Below are 20392 nucleotides of genomic sequence, written 5' to 3'. Positions count from 1 at the left end.
AAGGGTGGTCTACAAGATGGCCTTACTGGTACATTATTTAAACTGTTGTGTTTATTCGTATCATGATCTGATCACCATGCTCAATATATCCCATATGTATGGGGGTATTGGGATAATGATACAAAAGGTTTGCTAGGGTAGATCCTGAGCCCCCCCCCAATCAAACTCAGCCCCCCCCCCCAAATCAAAATCCTGGCTACGGGCCTGGGAGTGCCAAATTCGCTGCCAAATGTACCAGCATACTACTGAGCAGTGGGACATTTTAGAAAAGGATCTGTATTTTAAAAACAGCAACAATTAGCCATTAGAAGTTTGACAATATCATGAGCACAATGGAACACTTACAATGTGAGTTCCAGTTGATTCAAGTTATACAAGAAACCAATACATTTCATAAAATCAGCCAATCAACAAGTCAAGATGAAAACATCATTCATTATTTTGAGAAAATATACTGCGATCTCAGTAGGACTCAGGACCAACTCAAACTTACTGGCTTCCATATTTTGTCTTCTTGAATTTATCTCTCTTGTACTGGGCGTGTTCTTGCTCTAAGTTTTTAACACTAGCAACAATTTGTTTTAGTGTCTTGTAGGTTGCCTGAGGGTCATCAATGACAAAAGTAGAATACTCTTCTTGCTCTGGCCCATCATAAACAGATTTACTTCCACAAGCCTCTGTAAAAGAAAGATGAGGGGAAATGAGTTAGTACTTGTGACGCAAGTGTAAATTTACAAGTATCATTGCTGAAATGACATCCAAGTAACAAGTGTTTTCCAACTAACAAAAAGAGTCCAAAACAATATCTGGTCAAGTGCCTCTGATGTGGCAGCTATGTAGGCATGTGCGATCTATTATAAACATGGTTCAAAAGTACTTACAAAACTGGGGATGCTGGCACTTTGTTTCTAAAGTGTATCTAAAGTATACTTAGAGTATACTAAAGTATACTTATACATTACTATAACGAGACTGATGAAATTTCGTTACTATTTCATTACAGTAATTGCACATGTGCGTAATTAAATAATTACCATCATTGGAGAAACTTGAAGAGCTCATTTCACCCTCATTTTTAAGCTGTTGGAGTGAAACTTGCTACAACGATAGAACACATTTACCACTGTTAGCCCATCAAATTTCAGAGCTGCTCACTTATCCATGGATTTTTGGGGAATTTCCAAAGTTTTTATAAACAATATTTTTTTTAAAAAAGACTACAAGAGCTATCTACTTAAATTTTATATACAATGCACAAAGTAACCAGGGCACCAATCCCCAGAACTTTCAGAAAGATTCATACATCTCTGGATTTTTGGGGATTTAAAAAGGTTCAGACAAAAAAATTATCCCGCCAAAAAGTGACCCCTTGAATGTCTTTATGACACACAACCACAGAACTTCAACTTAGCACAGATTTATACTATTACTTACTTACTTTAGTCCTCTTTGCAGATTCAATAATTTTATTTATTATTATTAGACTGATTCTAAATGGTGGCGGCTGCAGCTAGCCCTCATTAGGTCCTTCAGATTCAGAGCAAGTGAGCATTGCATTCTGGGAAATGTAGTTTAGAGCAGGGCCTTTTGCATTCTCTGCTTCTGGGGGGCTCATCTTCCCAAACTACATTTTTAAGTTTGCTGTGTACTCATTCTCCTGCCCATTAACTGTAGTCCTGCTCACAGTACCTTCCTTATGGCGATCGGGCCAAAGACCAGCCAGCAGCCTGGGTCTTAATTTAAACGCCAGCTAAGGCCTCTTTGAATGGTCTCTTTGACTTAATGCTTATACTGAAAATTAAAACGACCTTGGGAGACATCCAAATATTACAGAATTTCAACGAAAATGATTGGTGAGTGTTTCAATTTCTAAATCCCCCTCACCTTTATGACATGTTTCTAATATCGCTTCGTATGTACAAATATAACAAATTTGATTCGAAATACAAATAAAAATGAAATGATGTGCAATGCTACTATTTATTTAAGAGGAAAAGGGGGTTGACAATGACCAGCTACACAATTTATATCAGAATTGTCTCTAAGATTACTTATGTGGTAAAGGATTTGGATATAAGGGCAAAGGGATGGGCAACTCTGAAATGGAATGAGAGGTCATAGGTTTGTAATTACAAGGGTCAGAGTAAGTTTAAATATATCTGACCCTTACATCCTACAAAGTTATATTTATATTCTATCTTAGAATAACTTGAGCCTTCCCTGTGCTAGAACAGAACTCATCTGGCAAAGTGTAGTTCAAAATAGTCCTCTAGCTTGCCAAGAAACGCAGTGGTTATATGATGCCCCTTCTCTGCTTTTACATTCATTGAATATCCCATGTGTTCAACACTCAAATGTCATTGATAAATCTGGAGAAATGCCCTATTAGATCCTAAATGAATTAATGAGAAATCCTAATGTGCAGGGAAATCTGCCCAACAAAAATCCAGTGCAATCTCTTCTTCATTTATTGTTTACTATGATTTAGCATTGATGCCAACTTGTGGATTCTGAATAAACTACTAGCAATGTGTAAATGGATATGGGATTTTGTATTTTATTACAACGACAGTAATATGTCATGGGGAAAAAGGAGTTAGAATTGTGCATTTTAAAAAGCTATACAATTGTCTGTAACTTGAAAAACATGTCTATTTCCATGTATATATCCAAGCTTACTCAAAAATATCATGTAGGACACTCCGAAGGAAGGTATTTTTTTAAAAGAAAACATTGCTTTCTTTTACACTGATTTGTGCACACAATGGAATAATTCATTTGCATACCCACCTTGCATTTTCTCCAATTTAGTCATATACAAATTGTATAGGGAATAGATGCGTTCCGTTTCTCTGTCTCCATCTATGTCTAACTGTATATTTGCTGGTAGGCCCCTATAGAATAATTCAAATAACATTAAGAAACTCAGCAATCTTTTTCTGTTGTGGTTTAAGAGAGCTTTTGATTAACAGATCAAGAGTCCAAAATGAAACAATATGAGTTACAGAAAAATCAACTATTTTTTAAAAATACAGATTCATTAAAACTGGTGAACAAACTGATTTAAGGGAATGGAATATTTAAAAAGGCATTTCAAAATGGAACCAATATGTATGTGTATGGAGAATTAAAAATAAACAATATGTTTAAAAGAATGTATTCCCTACTATCAGACTGCAAGTGACTAACATTTTGAGCAGGTTTTGTATATCATTAGCTCTGGTTCTAAAAAACGGTTTGAATGATATTATTATTCAATTACATATGCATATAAAAACAAATAGTCCAGAAATATTTTGGAAGCTATAAAAACCACTCTGCATTTTCGCCACTGTCTTTGAAAATGCAACAGGAAAGGAGGAATTTCTTGTGCAGGAAAGGAGGAATGCCCTTCTGAAGACTCTGCATTTTTGTAAATAATTAATTAGATTAAAATATTCCTCCCAATTAAGCAGAGACTTTTTAAACTCAGTAACAAGATCTTCAAGACTTTTGTGTGTGTCAGGAGTTACTTGAGAAACTGCAAGTCGCTTCTTGTGTGAGAGAATTGGATGTCTGCAAAGATCCAGGGGATGCCTGGATGTTTGATGTTTTACCATCCTTGTGGGAAGCTTCTCTCATGTCCCCATACGGGGAGCTGGAGCTGACAGAGGGAGCTCAGCCTGCTCTCCCCAGATTCGAACCGCTGACCTGTCAGTCAGCAGTCCTGCCAGCACAAGTGTTTAACCCATTGCACCACCGGGGGCTCCATTTTCAAGATGAATCTATGTGATTAATAAATCAATCAACACAGCAGCCGAAATATTATTGAAACAAGACTTCTACGTCTGTTTTACATTACAATGCCACCAGGTATGCAAATATTGCAAGGAAAAAAACTGAGGGTGTATCTACACTGTAGAATTGCTGCAGTTTAATATCACTTTAGTTGCCATGGCTCAATGCTATAGAATCATGGGAGTTGTGATTTCACAAGGTCTTTAGTCTTCTTTGCCAAAAAGTGGTGGTGCCCACTAGACTACAAATCCTGGAATCCCATAGCACTATGCCTTGGCAGCTAAAGTGGTGTCAAACTGCATTAATTATACAGTGTAGAGACCATTGTAAGGGGCGATTTTATTATATCCTGACACACTCCTGCCTTCTCCTCCCTTAGCACCAGTTCCCAGTTTTTAATCAAACTGCAGCAACACATTTCATCATCAGCAAGCTCAGGGCCAAATTTAGAACAGGAAGCTTCCTAGAAAGTCCTTACCCAGTGCAGGGAGTACAGCCAGGAGTATTATCAGCTATAGCTTTACAGCACAGCCAATGCCCATTAAGGTATGCCGAAGGGTGGTAGACAGTGAGACGTTTCTTATTACACTGGCTAACTTTGGTGAGGATATCAATCCAGTCCTTGGCCTCCACACAGTTATTTGCCTGGATGTACAGGACTCTTTCAGGCTGAATCACTTGAAACATCTGAAAGGCACAGACAGCAAGAGAAAGAGAGAGAGACAGACAAGAGAAAGCAAATCCATGATTAGCAGGCAAGGCCACATAAAAATTATATTTACAGAGCAAATCTTGCTAGAAGTGCACCTTTTAGACCTTGGGCTGCTCACTGGCTTGGGCGTCAAGTTTACGTATTTAAATCCTTGGTGCTTTATTTTGCAAGAACAAGTAAGAGCATACTTCACAGTAATAATTGAAAGCCAGTGAGGTATGAAATACAGCTGGAGTGCTGGACTTAATCTCTGGGAACCTAGGTTTAAAACCTTGGTCAGCCATGAAGTCACAAAGTTGATGACTTTAGGCCAGTAAGCTTAACCTATTCCCCAGAGTTTCTGTAAGAAGATAGGCTACATCTGAACTTCTTAAAGAAATTGGGATATAAACAGAGTAAAGTCAAAAGAACAAACTTCTTGTATTTCCTGCTCCACATACAATAACTATAGTATAAAAGCCCAATGCTCTGTGAAAGCAGATGGGTGTGTGCACCTGTGCCTGTTAACCAATGGAGACTCCATAAATTTTATAAGGTTTTTATGAAATTTCAACACTCAGAAGTGGTTTCATCCTCTGAAATATAACCTGTGGCACATGGTTTTTGTTGGCAGCCTTCCATCCATGTACTATCTAGGGAATGACCCTTCTTAGCTTCCAAAATCAGACAAGATCTGGTGTCTTTAGGGAATTTAGGCAGCATGAAAGCAGATGCTTAATATATTAACCGTGGAGTTAATGTTGAAATCATTGATTTTAATGTTTATGTATGTGTGCAGGCTATTTATGTCCGGGCACTGAATATTTGCCATTTATATGTTGTATTCAGCCCTGAGTCCCCTTTGGGTTTTTTTTGTCATGTCAGGAGTGACTTCAGAAACTGCAAGTTGCTTCTGATGTGAGAGAATTGGCCGTCTGCAAGGACGTTGCCCAGGGGATGCCAGGATGTTTTTGATGTTTTACCATCTTGTGGGAGGCTTCTCTCATGTCCCCACATGAGGAGCTGGAGCCAATAGAGGGAGTTCATCCACGCTCTCCCCAGATTCGAACCTGCAACTTGTTGGTCTTCAGTCCTACCAGCGCAAGGGTTTAACCCACTGTGCCACCGGGGGCTCCTTGGGCCCCCTTTGGGGTGAGAAGGGCAGAATATAACTGTTTTAAATGATAATAAATAATCTTATTAGAACTTCTAAAGGGGATAACCAGGCCCCCTGGTGGTGCAGTGGGTTAAACCATTGAGCTGCTGAACAAAAGGTCAGCAATTCGAATCCAGGGAGCAGAGTGAGCTCCTGCTGTTAGCCACAGCTTCTGCCAAGGTAGCAGTTTGGAAACATGCAAATGTGAGAAGATCAATAGGTACCGCTTCTGCGGAAAGGTAATGGCACTCCATACAGTCATCCTGGCCACATGACTTTGGAGCCGTGTACGGACAACAACGGCTCTTTGGCTTAGAAATGGGGATGAGCACCACACCCCAGAGTCAGACATGACTACACTGAATGTCAGGGGAAACCTTTACCTTTACTTAAAGAGAATAACTCAATATTATCCTCAGAAATGTGATTTTAATGCAAAATATATCTATATGGCTTGACATTTAATTACAGATTGTTTAGGGATTAACTTTATTTTTATTTCTTTTTTTAAAGTCAATATCACCATTCCCTCATGATAATAAAAATATCCATACAGTATTTCTTAGAACCTATACAAATCAATGAAAGTAAAAACGAGCCTTGTTTTTATAGATTCTACAAACAGTGGCAGTGCACTGCCATACATGTGCTCATATACCTCTTAAAACATATCCTCTTTTTATTGTCATATTTCATGGAACTTATCCCAACGTATCCCAACTTATCCCAGGGCTATAGCACAGCTGGTTAATCACCAGCAGCAATAGATCACTGTTGACCAAAAGGTGGCAAGTTCGAAGCTCGAGTTGGATTGAGCACCCGACTGCTGTTAAGCCTAGCTTACTGTCCACTTAAGCAGTTTGAAAACAGCTGTGTTGTGAGTAGAGAAATTAGGGACTGCTTAAAGCAGGGAGGCATTTTACAACACGATAAAAATGCAGGCAATCAAAGAGCAAGGAGGAAATATAATCAAAATGGCATCATAGTGGGCGATAGCACCCCCCCTGCGGCCAGAATCGAGCACAACCTCCAGGTGCCAAAGTTGAAATCTCAAAATACCTCTATCTATCTGTTTTTTTTGTCTAAAACAGCATTAAATGTTTGCCATATATGTGTGCATTGTGATATGCCCTGACTCCAAGGTGAGAAGGGCAGAATATAAATACTATAAATAAATACTAAAGAGAATTCCCAACATTAAAACATAAAACTCTGTGAGCAGAGAGAAGTGATGCTGTTTTGTACTAGCTGTGAACATACATACAAAGTATTATAAAGATGACCACAAATAGATTAATTTTATTTATATTCTGCAGCTCATCTGCAGCATTTGTAGGATGTTTGTCTTCCATGGCTTAAATCACATAATTTTACGCATGGGAAACAGACACTATTTTTATAAGATAATGCAATGTAAAGAAAGAAGTGAAATAAATTCCAGATATCATAAACTTAATAATCAGTAGGAAAGAAGAACCATCTGTATGCCGCTGTTAGTTGAATTTTTAGATGCTTCTGTCAAAACATGTTGCATTTTGGGATTATCTACATTTCTAAGTCTAAAAGAAGAACTACAGCTGTATTCTCATGATAACAGACAGTGTACAGGAAACACTTTTGTACCAGAACTGACCATAAATGGATGTTGATGATACTGTAGTTCGTACAAATAAAAAAGGGAGGGTGATCTGCTTACATTTTTCATTTTGAAGGACTCCTCCTCTAATTTTTCTACTGCCAAGATGTTTTCAATTGGAATGCTGCATAAGGGATGATCACCTGCAATGGAAAATTAAAGAAAACTGTTTTTAAAAAATCATTTAAAATGCCCAGCGTCTTGCACAGTCATGCTTAAATACTAATTCCACAACTGTCAGAGGAACTAAGGAGTACTGCAGTGACCAATTACCTTTAAAATGGTAAGCACACACATACACACGCATAATATAAAGAACATAACAATACACCAAAATAGGTTCCGATATGAGTTTTTTCATATGAAGTTGCCACAATACCAACCCTGCATTTTATACTATCCTAAAACTTTAAAGTACCTAGGATGTCTTTGGAAAGTTGATTACCAAATTGATTTCCTTGTGATTTTTTATTTTTAATGTCTTTAGTGTTACCGTAATTTTAAAAAAAGATAAGGATGGGGAGAGTGTTGTTGAAGGCCTTCATGGCTGGAATCACTGGATTTATGTGAGTTTTCAGGATGTGTGGCCATATTCCAGAAGCATTTTCTCCTGATGTTTCGCCTGCATCTATGGCAGACATCCTCAGAGGTGTGAGGTCTGTTGAAAACTAGGCAAGTAAGGTTTATATTGTTTCATGTCAGTAATTCGCCTGTTGTTTGAGTGTTCCTCTTTATTGCCAGGAATTCCTGACATGAAACAATCAGGGCCATCTAACACCTCCCAACAAAGGATTCCCGTAGGCAGGAATCAGCCAGGCTTTGAAACTGCAAGGCTATTCAATGCTAATCAAGGTGACCAATTGAAATATTCACATTTGCCTCAAGCAGACAATAGCTCTTTCTCCCACCCTGGACTTTCCACAGATATATAAACCTCACTTGGCTAGTTTCCAAAAGACCTCACAACCTGTGAGGATTCCTGCCATAGATGTGGGCAAAATGTCAGGAGAGAATGCTTCTGGAACATGGCCATACAGCCCGGAAAACTCACAGTAACCTGATGAGGAGAGTCTTTGGGGCCTTTCAGATGTATTTATTTAGCATAAGATTTCATCGATTACAATCCACCTGCTCAGATGCCCTAGTGTAATTCGGTATTCCAAGGCTGAGGTATGATAAATGCCCTGTCGCTGTTGATGTGGAGATTGGATCTCTGTGAAGTGGGAGGCAGAAAAGGGCAATCTCACAATGGCCATAAACATTCAAAGAGAGTAACATAAGTGTTGGAAACTGCTTTGATTTCAGCCAGTTATTCTTAAAACAAAAAGAGTAGACAAAGTTAATACCTTTACTCTTCTGATAAGTAAATTCATGGTTAGTGAGCCGAAACCATCTCTTCTTGAAGTTCTTCATACCAAATCGTTTCCTGCCTTGTGCCCTCTTTATCATAAACCTATTGCAAATGAGATCACAGTGACACTACGGAAGTATATTCCCTGATAGCAAACAATGCCATGTGTTTGTAGAGAGACGCAAACAGTGAAAAATAGGCAACCATATAGATACAAAGTGTGGTCTTGACTTATTTCAGCTTTAGAAAGATGTTGTCTATACTTCACAGTTCACTACTATACCATGCCAGGATGACACATGAGAATAAATCAGCTTTAAACAGAACGTGGAATACAAGCCTTTTTCCTCATAAAGAAAGAGGCCCATCTACCAAGTAATAGTTATGTGAGTGAACACTGTATGGTAGGCAGGTTTCTTCATTTTCAAGGAGAAGCATACGCTGGTGAAGAGTGCACAGAATGGAATTTAACAGCTGTTCTGGAAAGAAGACAATAGTTTGTGTCCACAACATTTGAAGTTGTTGCAAGAGTAGTTGTTATCTAGTTAAAAAGTCACATAGACCCTTTCAAGCTGAAGTGAATAAATAAGAGAAGATGCTCAAAGAGAAATGAATTTTGTCATGTGCTCAGTACTGCAATGTTGTTGAACAAAAGCCACTCAATTGAACAACTTCTGGCCAGTTTCCAATCTCCCCCCTTTTGGGCAAAGTCATGGAACATGTGATCGCCTCCCAACTCCAGGTATTCTTGGAGGAAACTGATTATCTGGATCCGGTGCAGCCTGGCTTTAGGCCAGGACATGGAAATGAAACAGCCTTGGTCGCCTTAGTGGATGACCTGCTTAGGGAACTGGACAGGGGAAGTGTGTCCCTGTTGGTTCTCCTGGACTTTTTAGTGGCCTTCAATACCATATCCTTCTGGGATGCCTGGCAGGAAAAGCATCCACAAGGGGGGGGGGGGGAGGCAAGAGAAAACCTAACTACTACTGAAACATGTTCTCGAAGGCTTTCATGGCCGGAGTCATTGCATTGCTGTGAGTTTTCCGGGCTGTATAGCCAAGTTCCAGAAGCATTCTCTCCTGACATTTCACCCACATCTATGGCAGGCATCATCAGAGGTTGTGAGGTCTGTTGGAAACTAGGCAAATGAGGTTCGAAGTTGCAAGGCCATTCAATGTTAATCAAGGTGGCCAATTGCAACAATCACACTTGTTTCAAACAGACAAGAGTTCTTTTTCCCACTCTAAAGTGACTTCATCACTTTAGAGAATGAATCCACTTTAAATCTGGTTTCTGCCTCCTGCAGAAATCTGGGGCTTATAGTTCAGTGCAGGAGTCCTCAAACTAAGGTCCAGGGACCGGATACTGCCCTCCAAGGTCATTTACCAGGCCCTCACTCAGGGTCAACCTAAGTCTGAAACGACTTGAAAGCACACAACAACAACAACAATCCCATCTCACCAGGCCCACACTTCCCATTGAAATACTTAAAAGTTTATATTTCTTAAAATTGTTCTTCATTGCAATTATTGTATTGTTTAAAGTGGTTTTTTGCACTACAAATAAGATATGTGCAGTGTGCATAGGAATTCATTCATGTTTTTTTCAAATTGTAATCCAGCCCTCCAACAGTTTGAGGGATGGTGACCTGGCCCTCTGTTTAAAAAGTTTGTAGATCCCTGGTTTAGAGAGGCGGTTAACGATTCCTCCCTAAACTACAAACCCCTGAATTCTGCAGGAGGCAGAATTTTGCAGTACTAAATTTGCAGAAATTTGCAGCACTAAAGTGGATTCATTTTCTAGTGTGATGAGGTACATTCCAGAGATATATAAACATCTCTTGAATAGTTTCCAACAGACCTCACAACCTCTGAGGATGCCAGTCAGAGATGTGGATGAAACATCAGGAGAGAATGCTTCTGGAACATGGCCATACAGCCCGGAAGACTCACAGCAACCCAACTACTGAAATAGTTTCTCAACAAGTAACAAAAGTAATAACTTTTCTCAATCCTTTTTTTTAATTAGTCACATTACTTCAACTTTGTAACTATTTACTGTGTCATTACTGGATTGAAACATTTCTGTATATCACTGAAAATCTCAATGAGGGTTTAAGAACTTGTAAAAAGGATATTTAATGTCCTCAGAGGAGGCACCTGCCTTTAGGAATAATACACACACACACTCCAGTAGCTGCTGATGCAATACACCGTGAAATGTCCCCATTTGTCTTTTAGCCACATTGTATGGATATTAACCACCGCTTAATTCCTTTCCTCAAATCCAGCCAAACACACTCGCTTGATAGGAAAGGAGGGCACACGGTTGGCAGGTAGCTATGGCTAAGTGCCAACTGCCTTTACCGTCTTACCTGCATGAACTATTATCATCAACTTTCTTTACTGTAAGTTTAAGAGTCCTTAAAACAGGAGGCCAAGCAAGAAGAGACAACAAAATCAGGCAGAAGCAAAAGAAAAAGAAAGACAGATGTAGAAATGTCACATTTAAGCAATAAGAGGGAAAAGTTATTAAATCATAAGTATTGATTTATGAAAGCAAAACGCAAAGGGAAAAGTAACTTGTACAAAGGAGCACACTTTTAAGTGGTAAACAATAATGCAGAGGCAATAATAAACTTCATCTAGAAGTGGGGAGCTTTTACCCTGAAACCAATTATATTTGGTGTTTCATAACTCAGGAAATGTTTTGGTGAAAACATATTTGCTTGCATTTTCAGTGATGACCATTCTCTTGAAGGAACAAGCAATGCTCTCCAACCTGACAGCACTTTCATGTACAGTTTTGCAGTTTTCAGAAGGGTAGTTTATATTTCCTCTTCCAAATAGTGCATGGATACAGTATGTACCGCCTGCTACTGAACTATTGAGTCTTTTTAATGCATTTTAAAAGCGTATTATATACTCACCCTTCCTTTAGTAGGATTGGCTGTTCTATAATCTTGTGATCTCTTCTTCCAGAGGATGAAATCAAATCTAGGAACTTTTGGAGGTAGAACAATGAATATACATAAAATAAAGATTTAGCAGAGATCCCATATAATTGTTACTGTTGGCAGAACTGATAAAATACAAATGGAAATGATAAGTGTTTTAGAACTCTAATTGTTTGCCATTTTGTGAGAAAAAGAATATTTAATAATATTTATTAATAAATAAATGCATTTCACATTCAAAATAAATGAAATATGGGCATAATATATGTCGCTGGCCCTTAATCAGAACTTCTCTCATCCTCTCTAGGGATCCTGAAAGAGGTCAAAAACTAACTTTCCTATGCCCTACTCATAATTCCTCCCTACAGCAAAGAAACACATGCATACACAATCCTCTTCCTTGCCAACTCATTCCTAACACTATTTTTAGATGTTTTGCAGCTTGTGATTACTATGGATCCAATGACTTTCATGTTGAGTGAAGATTTAAAAGCTTGTCTTCCTTCTCAATGAGCTGTTGATCAACTTTGCAAGGGAAGCCCTACTACTGCATATTTACCAAGAATGCCACAGTAATTTGAATGGTCAGATGTCTCTTTATACTTATCGATATGCAAATTTTAAAGTATGGGTACATCTGCACCAGTGGTTCTCAACCTGTGGGTCCCCAGATGTTTTGGCCTTCAACTTCTAGAAATCCTAACAGCTGGGATTTCTGGGATTTGTAGGTCAAAACACCTGAGAACCCACAGGTTGGGAACCACTGATCTACAGTGGAGAATTAATGCACTTTGGCACAATTTTAACTGCCATTGCTCAATGCTATGGAATCATAAAAGCTGTAGTTTTACAAGGTCTTTAGCCTTTCCTGCCAAAGGGTGCTGGCCCCTCACCAGACAACAAATCTAAAGATTCCATAGTATTTCAGGTAAAGTGGTGTTAAACTGAATTAATTCTACAGTGTAGATGCACCCTAAGTTTGAGCAACTGTGACCCACCAGATACTCTTGGATTGCAACTCTTTGCCATTGACCATGTTGAAGAAGTTATAGGTGTCATATGTTCTTCAGGTGATGATGATGGGTTTGGTAATCTGTAAGTGGGAGTTCATGGGTGAAAGCAATTAGGGATGGTGGTGTGAAGGAGATGGGTTGCAGCTGGGTGTTACTGGATTTAAGGAGCTATCCTTGAGACTGATCTTTGGGAGAAAAGTATTTGTTGTATTTTGGTGGTGGATGCTGCTGGTTTCCCCCCCAGGTCTGTTGGATTTTTCGGGATCATGATCTGTCTCCTATAATCTTGGAACCTTGAACCTTTGGACTGGCTTTTGCCTATGGTATAGACTCTTGATCCCTGGACTTTGTTTATTGAACTCTCGGCATTTGACCACTGGACTGGACCTTTTTGACTACGGAGTTGTTTTTGCTATCTTTATGTTTTATGTTTTGGTCTATTAAAACAACCAGCAAGTAAGCGCTGTTTTAATTAAACAGTTCGATAAAACTGGGAGTTTGATTCATCTCTACCTAAATAAGGCAGAGCCCTGGCAACGTGACAATAGGTCAAGTTATGGATGTTCACTGCTGTAGGTGCCTGTATCAAAGAGTTAATGCATCCACTTTTCCTTCACTCCTATCAGTAGTGAGGAAACATACAGTGGTTCTCATTACTGTTCTGATTTACTATTCACTCCTCTTTACATGCCCTTCAAAATAACAATATAAATTAAATTACATAAATAATTCTTTATTGAATCAGTTAACATTATGCTGTACAAATAATAAAATACAAGACATAATGCAAACTACTGTTGTTAATACTTACATTTTTTACTGCATCAGCATATTTTTGTTCATTAAAGTAGTCATAAAATATAGCCATATAGGATTCTTTGAAGCTGGCCTGAAATAAAAGCACCACTAGCTATTTATCTTGAAAGATGTACGTAAAATTAAAACACCAAAGTCAGCAAAAGAATGTACACTCATTCATTCATGGGCATCTATTTTACAATGATGAAAAGGCCCTGAAAACTAGATTGTTCAAGGCTGGCTGCAAACATCGCAGAGGTATTGTTCAACCTCCCATGCCCACAGATTAAGCTATTTCCTTTCAAAATCCTGGATGCTTTTCAAACTCTATTTTCTCAAATTAGTCATTAATTTTAAAAGTGACACTGAGCTTAAAACATGAGACAGACACTAGACTTTAGAGCTAAATTATAGACTAATTCAAAAGAACAATGTGTGTGGGAGCACAAATGACCTTTTCTTTTTGGCCCAAATTGTTTCCTCTTTCCAAATATTCTCATTCAAGGGTTTTCCAGTTAGGATAGGCTAGTCCCCAAAGCATGGGAAAGTTGATTTTTTTTTTTTACTGTCACTTTCAGAACTCCTCCAGCAGCATGGTGAGTCTGGTGAGCTGCAGACTTCAAGTCCAAGGAATTAACTTTTCCAAGCTGTGACAGCCATTGGAAACTGCTGAACTATGGGAAAAAGGGTGACCATGCTGAGTAATTAATTATAATTACCCCTGAGATTTTTTTAAAGGTAAGACAATCCAGGGAATCACTAACTCACAGGTCATAGATCTCATGTCCTTGTTTTCCACATTCTCTTCTTAGTAAGCTCTGAAGCTCATGTCTTGACCAGATACTGAATGAGACCTGAATGGTCATACAGGACATACACATGTTTTGGCATTTCTTGTAACAGTATGGTAATTATCTAGTACAAATATGACATTGCAAGCCAGATGCAGCCCTTCAAGCTCATTTACCTGGCTCCCACCCTAAACTTTAGACATAGTGTCGCCCTAAGTCTGAAATGACTTCAAGTCACACAACAAGAACAATCCTGAACAATAGCTTCAAACTACAAGAAAGGAAATTCCATCTGAACATGAGGAAGAACTTCCTGACTGTGAGAGCCATTCAGCAGTGGAACTCTCTGCCATGGAGTGTGGTGGAGGCTCCTTCTTTGGAAGCCTTTAAACAGAGGCTGGATGGCCATCTGTCAGGGGTGCTTTGAATGCAATATTCCTGCTTCTTGGCAGAGGGTTGGACTGGATGGCCCACGAGGTCTCTTCCAACTCTATGGTTCTATGATTCTATGATTAACTTGACTATCTCATTAGTCAAAAGCAGATCCAAACTTCCTATTGAAATACTGGTAAGCTTATGTTCTTTGTTTTAAGCACTGTATTGTTCTTTCCTTTTTTTTGCACAACAAATAAGATATGTGCAGTGTGCATAGGAATTTGTTCATGTTTTTTCAAACTATAGTCTGCCCCCCCCCCCAACAGTCTGAGGGATCATGAACTAACCCCTGCATTAGGGATTGAAAAGCTTTGTTATAGCTTTACAGATGTTATTGCACTGTGTCTTCCATTATCCTCACCATTGGCTATGTTGGGTAGAGCGGATGGAACTAGCAAGGCTTCTCTAAAATCTAGTTGGTCATACATACATGCTAGCCTTACAGAATCTTTTTGATGTCAATGCCGTGTCTACACAGGAAAATATTGTGCCCCCGAGTATTTAATTTCTGGGGAAAGGGGAGTGAAAAGACAAAATGATCTCGAAATGAGGGGGAAATAAAGTAAAATCCTTACAGACTTAGACTTCGATAAACTGCCCAATGTTTGTATAGTCTTGGAAATCAATGTTAACGTTCTCGAGGTTTGTGGATCCTAAAAAGGGGGAGAAAAACATAGTATCATGATTAGTATGCAGGAAACCACAAAAGTTGTAAATACTTCCATGTTAGTTTCGGTTTTACACATAAAACATTCTGCTGCCCTGTTCCTAGAACACAAGTGAATTAAGAGTTGGAATTGACATTAAGGGCTGCAAAGTAACTTCTCATATAGTGGAAGGACTCCCTAGCTGCCTTCCTTTATTTAATGGATGGCATCCTGTTAGTGGCATATTTATTTATCTATTTACTTCATTTATACTCTGACTTTCACACCCTGCAGGGAACTCAAGGAGGCTTACAATATTCTGTCAAAAATTCAATGCCACGTATAAACACGACACCATCAAAACAATTTAAAAACATATGTAAATAAAACACATGGAACAATTAAACAAATTAAAAACATATAAAGTTCTGAGTCTTGATTCTATACTTATTGCTTAATCCATAGTTCTTATTCAAACTGTGTCGAAATCCATAATGCCTTATTCTCCAAATGCCTGTGTACAGACCAAGGTCTTTAGTTTTTTTTTAAGACCAGAAGGGATATACAGGCATAAGTCAGTCTTGACCTGTTAGGTCCCTTTTGGTTGATGCAGAACTTAGTATTTCCTTCCTCTCTCCTCACTGAGCAAAGCCCCTTCAAACTGCACAGTCACTATAGCTGTCCCTTACAGTCACTGCACGACTGGTGGAGACCCAAGAGTAGGATCAGAGAAGCATCTGGCTATGTCTCCATTGCCAGATGTGAAATGATGATAGCCTCTGCTGTGCAATCAGGGATCCAGCCAGATCCCACCTGATCCCACCCCTTGTTGTCCACCAGACTTCATATGGTTGCAGGGCAAGATGAGGGGTTGGAGCAAATGTAAAGGAGATTTCAGGGGATTGTTGAATAGGCATTCGTAGTGTAAGTTATATGCAAAGTTACTATGCTATGGTAAACCACAAAGGATTGTGACCATCAACTACTTTCTGTAAATGAATTCTAGGGACAATTACATTCCACTGGAATCTCAAGGCTCTACATCGACCACTTAGGTCTGCTCGGAACCAGTTAGGCAGAAACCAGGTTGTGCTGTGCAGATGATTAGATTGACATTCTTGGAACGGGTTTGAGGCCAGGAAAGTGATTCATTAACCATAGAAGTGGCCATGAACTGATTCCAGAATCCACAGAAGCCACAGCTTGATATGATAGCTGCTGTACAATGAGTAACCCCCTGGCGCCGCCCCTCCCCCCATTTCTGGGTGAGATGCACACTAGAACTCAGGAGGCATAGAAGAAAGAAACAAGAAGGGAAAATGTAGCAGTGGGCGTAACAATTATTTCCCCTTGCTGCCCAGATAGGCATTTCAGCAGGTTTTTTTGCAGCCCTTCCTACCCACATTCTGAATTTTACAAAGCACTTCAGCACAGGTGCATGTCTACAATGCCCTTCTCAGTCTACAGAGCTGAATTCATTATTCAGTGTGATTTATATTTAGCGTAATCTTGGACTCTCCTCTGATTTTGCTTGATAAACTTTATCCCCCTTAACCCATGCAGTTTAGCAGTGTGTGTTTTGTAACTGCTGCAGTTTGATGTTAGCTTCAAACTGCAGCACATAATCAATATAGATGAACCTTCTGTTTCAAATGGCCTTTCTCAGGAAACATGGCATTGCAGTTGTAAGGCTCCAAATGGTACAATAAAATATACTATAGCTGAACTGTATAGGTGGCTCCTCTTCCCCTGAAAGAGGAGCAGCAAATGTTTTGGCTTACATGGTGACAGCAGCCCTCTTGTCATGTGGGGCAATAAAACTCTGTTAAATTGTCCACAAACAAAGCAGGCAGGCTGGTAAATGTACTTGCAAAAATTCATTTATGCCAGTTTCCTCATAGCAAGATGTAAAGGCACCTCTTTCCATTATTTCTTGCCCTCCTTTCCCCTTTTCTTCTTGTGTCTCCTTTTTCAGTCTTCTCCCAGCTCCACCCTTTACACACACACCCCTCACAATCACTCAGCTGATTGTCACCGACATGTCTCAAGCCTCGGAGTGCATTTTCTTTCCTTCAAGGGCGGTTCCCTCATTATTCTTCAAACTCTTACACATATTGGTTTTAAAGATTGTTTGGGATACACACACAGCTAAGATTCATCTATGACCACAGTACAGCAGGTTTCACATTGATATACTGTATGTAACACACACTCCTTTGCACAGTTAGTTCCAATTTATTAAGATTACATTAATTTCTTGTAAGAGCAAAAGCTGGCATAGCAGCATGCAATACTTTATTTGTAAATGTGCTTTAATTGTGAAAGAGAGAAAAAAGAGGAAGAAGAAAAGTAGGCATTTTCTTATGAAGGACAACATTCAATACTATCTTGAAAGTATAATAGCTTGTGCCTGCAACTAATGTAATTTGTGATATAGGGCCTGTAAAGAAGCGTTAATCCCACCACTTGTCAACCAAAAATGTAAAGAGCCCATGACAGGGTGGCAAGAGGAGGACAGGATTGTTCTTGCAGTGGACCAAACACATTAAAAACCGAATTGTTTTTTTCTGTGAACCCTGGCAGGGGCAGATTAAAAATAAAGTGTGTCTGTTTAAAATTCTATATACAACATAGGTCTATGCTACATATCTTCATAAAGAGTTCATATTTTATCATATTGCCAACAACTAATTTGGAAGTAAGATAAGGTTACATGGGTCATAGGTATATAAAGAGTACATTTTGCACAACTAGCAGAGTAGAGTTTTTCTCTTTCTTTGCAAGAAGGATCTGCCTACATGACAAGTTGCTTTTGCATCTTATGGGAACTTGAAAACCTGTTTGCCATGAGTCATTGGATGAAAATGGGCACGCATCTGTTGAGGGCATCCAAAGGCCTATCGCCAGCCATTTCATTTTTCAAATGTAATAAAACAAAACAGATTCACTTTTCTTTAAAGACATGCCTGAAAATTCACAGTGTTTCCATGGGTCAGTAAGTCCACCTGCCTTTTCATCTATTACTGAAGACCCTGATTTTCAGTGTCATCAAGCAGTCTTTTCTTTATCTACACTTCTGAGGAAGCAGCTGCATATATATAGGATAATGCAAACCTAGGCAAATCTATTTAGAGTTTAATCCCACTGAGTCCCACGACCAATGCACTAAATGCCAAACAAGCACGCAACTGCTTGTAGTGCAAATGCAACACTTAGGCTTATGACAACGAGCTTTTGAATCTTCTACATTCACTGCTATGGTAGGTAGCATGGGAATTTCACAGACATGTCTAAGACTACGGTAAAAAAATAATGTGTGCAAAGGGAAAGAAGCCACTTTTCATCTTTGTATGCCTAGTGCAGTGGTTCTCAACTTGTGGGCTCTGAGATGTTTTGCCTTCAACTTCCAGAAATCCCAACAGCTGGTAAACTGGCTGGGATTTCTAGGAGTTGTAAGCTAAAACACACAGGTTGATGGGATGCACTGTCATATTGCTGGCAAATGGTAGTGGCATCACATCCTATTTCCAGCAAGTCTTTGGCTGTTTCTCTGAGTGGATACATGGTTTAACAAGCAAACATGAGACATAGAAAATTTGAATGTGATAGGAGTGGAGAGAATTCCTTCAAAATGATTTAAAACAGAGGGTCTTGGTAGGCTGCAAAAAGGTGGCTGAGGGGCTTATGCAGCCCACCAACAACGTTTTCCTTTCCCTGATCAACTACGATCTAGCCAAGTAGTTTTCCATCTGTGAAGGACCTTTCAGCTCTGTTAAAATTGATGTAAACTGTGACTCAATTGCCAGATAAGGGCTAGGGGTATAAATGAGGAGTGCTAGAATGCCTCAAACAGAAGATACTGTGGTCCAAGCAAGAGCTTCCTGAATAATTTGGCATGAGATAGATGAAACACTTACTGGGTGATGAGGTGTAAGATGGAAGAGATTTGGAGAAAGAATTGCAGGGGCGAAGAATCTCAAAAAAATGAAGCTGCTTACTGCTGTGTACCTAACATCAGGGTCATCTGTAAGTTAGAAACAGAACACAAATTGTTAATTGTAATTCCAATCTTATCAAAAAGTTACGACTATAATAAAAAAGAGGGAGTGAAACCATGGAAAGAGACTAAATGTTCTAAAGGCACTCAGTCCCATCTGATCTTGAAAATTAAGTAAGGTCAGCCCTGGTTAGTACTTGAGCAGGAGACTGCCAATGAATAGCAAGCGCTATAAGCTATATTTCAGGGAAAGGAATAGGCAAAAACACTTCTATTCCGTCCCTAAGGCCACATTTACATGGGTCAAATAAAAAAGACTGCTGTGGGGAGTCCACATGAAATATAGGTGACTTCACAGTAGAATCACTGTATCCAGTCAATCTGGCACAAGTGGAAAAGAGATTCATTCCAGAGGTCTTTTTTTAAAAAAAAATTGAGTGTGTAGCGTAGGCTCTTTCTCCAGAGGCTTTAAAACAGAGGCTAGATGGGCATCTGTTGGGGGTGCTTTGATTGTGCTTTTCCTGCATGGCAAGGGTTAGGCTGGATGGCCCATGTGCTCTCTTCCAACTCTATGATGAACAGAATGGTACTGAGATTTTTGGCTGAAACTGGAAACTGACGTAATTTATATAGGAGCTTTTTCAATTAAACTTTCCATCTATATTAAAGAAGGACTATATAGTGAAATCTAGGGCCCATCCAGACAGGTCCAAAATGCAGGATCTGTCTGGGTTTTTGCTGGGGGCATTCAAATGACGCCTCCATTAAAAATGAATTAATTCTGAATAACCACGGTTATTTCAAATTAATTAAATACGCCATTAGATCCAAGCCTTCCCGAAAGGCCCAGGTCTAATAGGGTACTGAGTCTGTGGGGATTCACTTCCAGGAGTCCAAGAACTACCAGGGGGTGAGTCCCTATTTGCTTTCTTGAACCTTTTGGGGCCCTGAATGGCACCCACTCCCTACCCTCCACCCCTCCACTCTAGTAAAAAAATTAAGTTAAAATTACCTGGTCACCATAACATTCTTCCTCACGCCAGGAGAGTGTGAGGAAATGACGTGTGAAAAAATTGGGGGGAGGGGGGCGGGAGAGGGGAGGGATTTTCCTCCTCGACCCTCCTGTCTCCTGATGCGTCATTTC

At 39.4% G+C, this 20392-nt stretch overlaps 1 protein-coding gene across 2 annotated transcripts in view; it reads right to left on the bottom strand.

Annotated features, from left to right (window-relative positions):
- RASA3 (RAS p21 protein activator 3) overlaps positions 1–20392 on the bottom strand; it is a 169112-nt gene that overhangs the window by 5483 nt on the left and 143237 nt on the right. Inside the window, exons 15-24 of one of the 2 annotated variants that reach the window (XM_060769666.2) lie at positions 19169–19275; positions 15180–15257; positions 13392–13469; positions 11541–11614; positions 10986–11033; positions 8607–8713; positions 7321–7403; positions 4256–4464; positions 2791–2894; positions 494–677 (exon numbers count right to left, since the gene is read on the bottom strand). In XM_060769666.2, the coding sequence (XP_060625649.1) occupies positions 494–677; positions 2791–2894; positions 4256–4464; positions 7321–7403; positions 8607–8713; positions 10986–11033; positions 11541–11614; positions 13392–13469; positions 15180–15257; positions 19169–19275 (1072 nt within the window). The remainder of the gene's footprint in view (positions 1–493; positions 678–2790; positions 2895–4255; positions 4465–7320; positions 7404–8606; positions 8714–10985; positions 11034–11540; positions 11615–13391; positions 13470–15179; positions 15258–19168; positions 19276–20392) is intronic. The other variant, XM_060769667.2, reaches the window with a different exon arrangement.

Source organism: Anolis sagrei, chromosome 3 (genome assembly GCF_037176765.1).
Source record: "Anolis sagrei isolate rAnoSag1 chromosome 3, rAnoSag1.mat, whole genome shotgun sequence".
NCBI lineage: Eukaryota > Metazoa > Chordata > Lepidosauria > Squamata > Dactyloidae > Anolis > Anolis sagrei.
The sequence above is the reverse complement of the archived record's forward strand: the minus strand, read 5'-3'. Positions and strand labels throughout refer to the sequence as shown.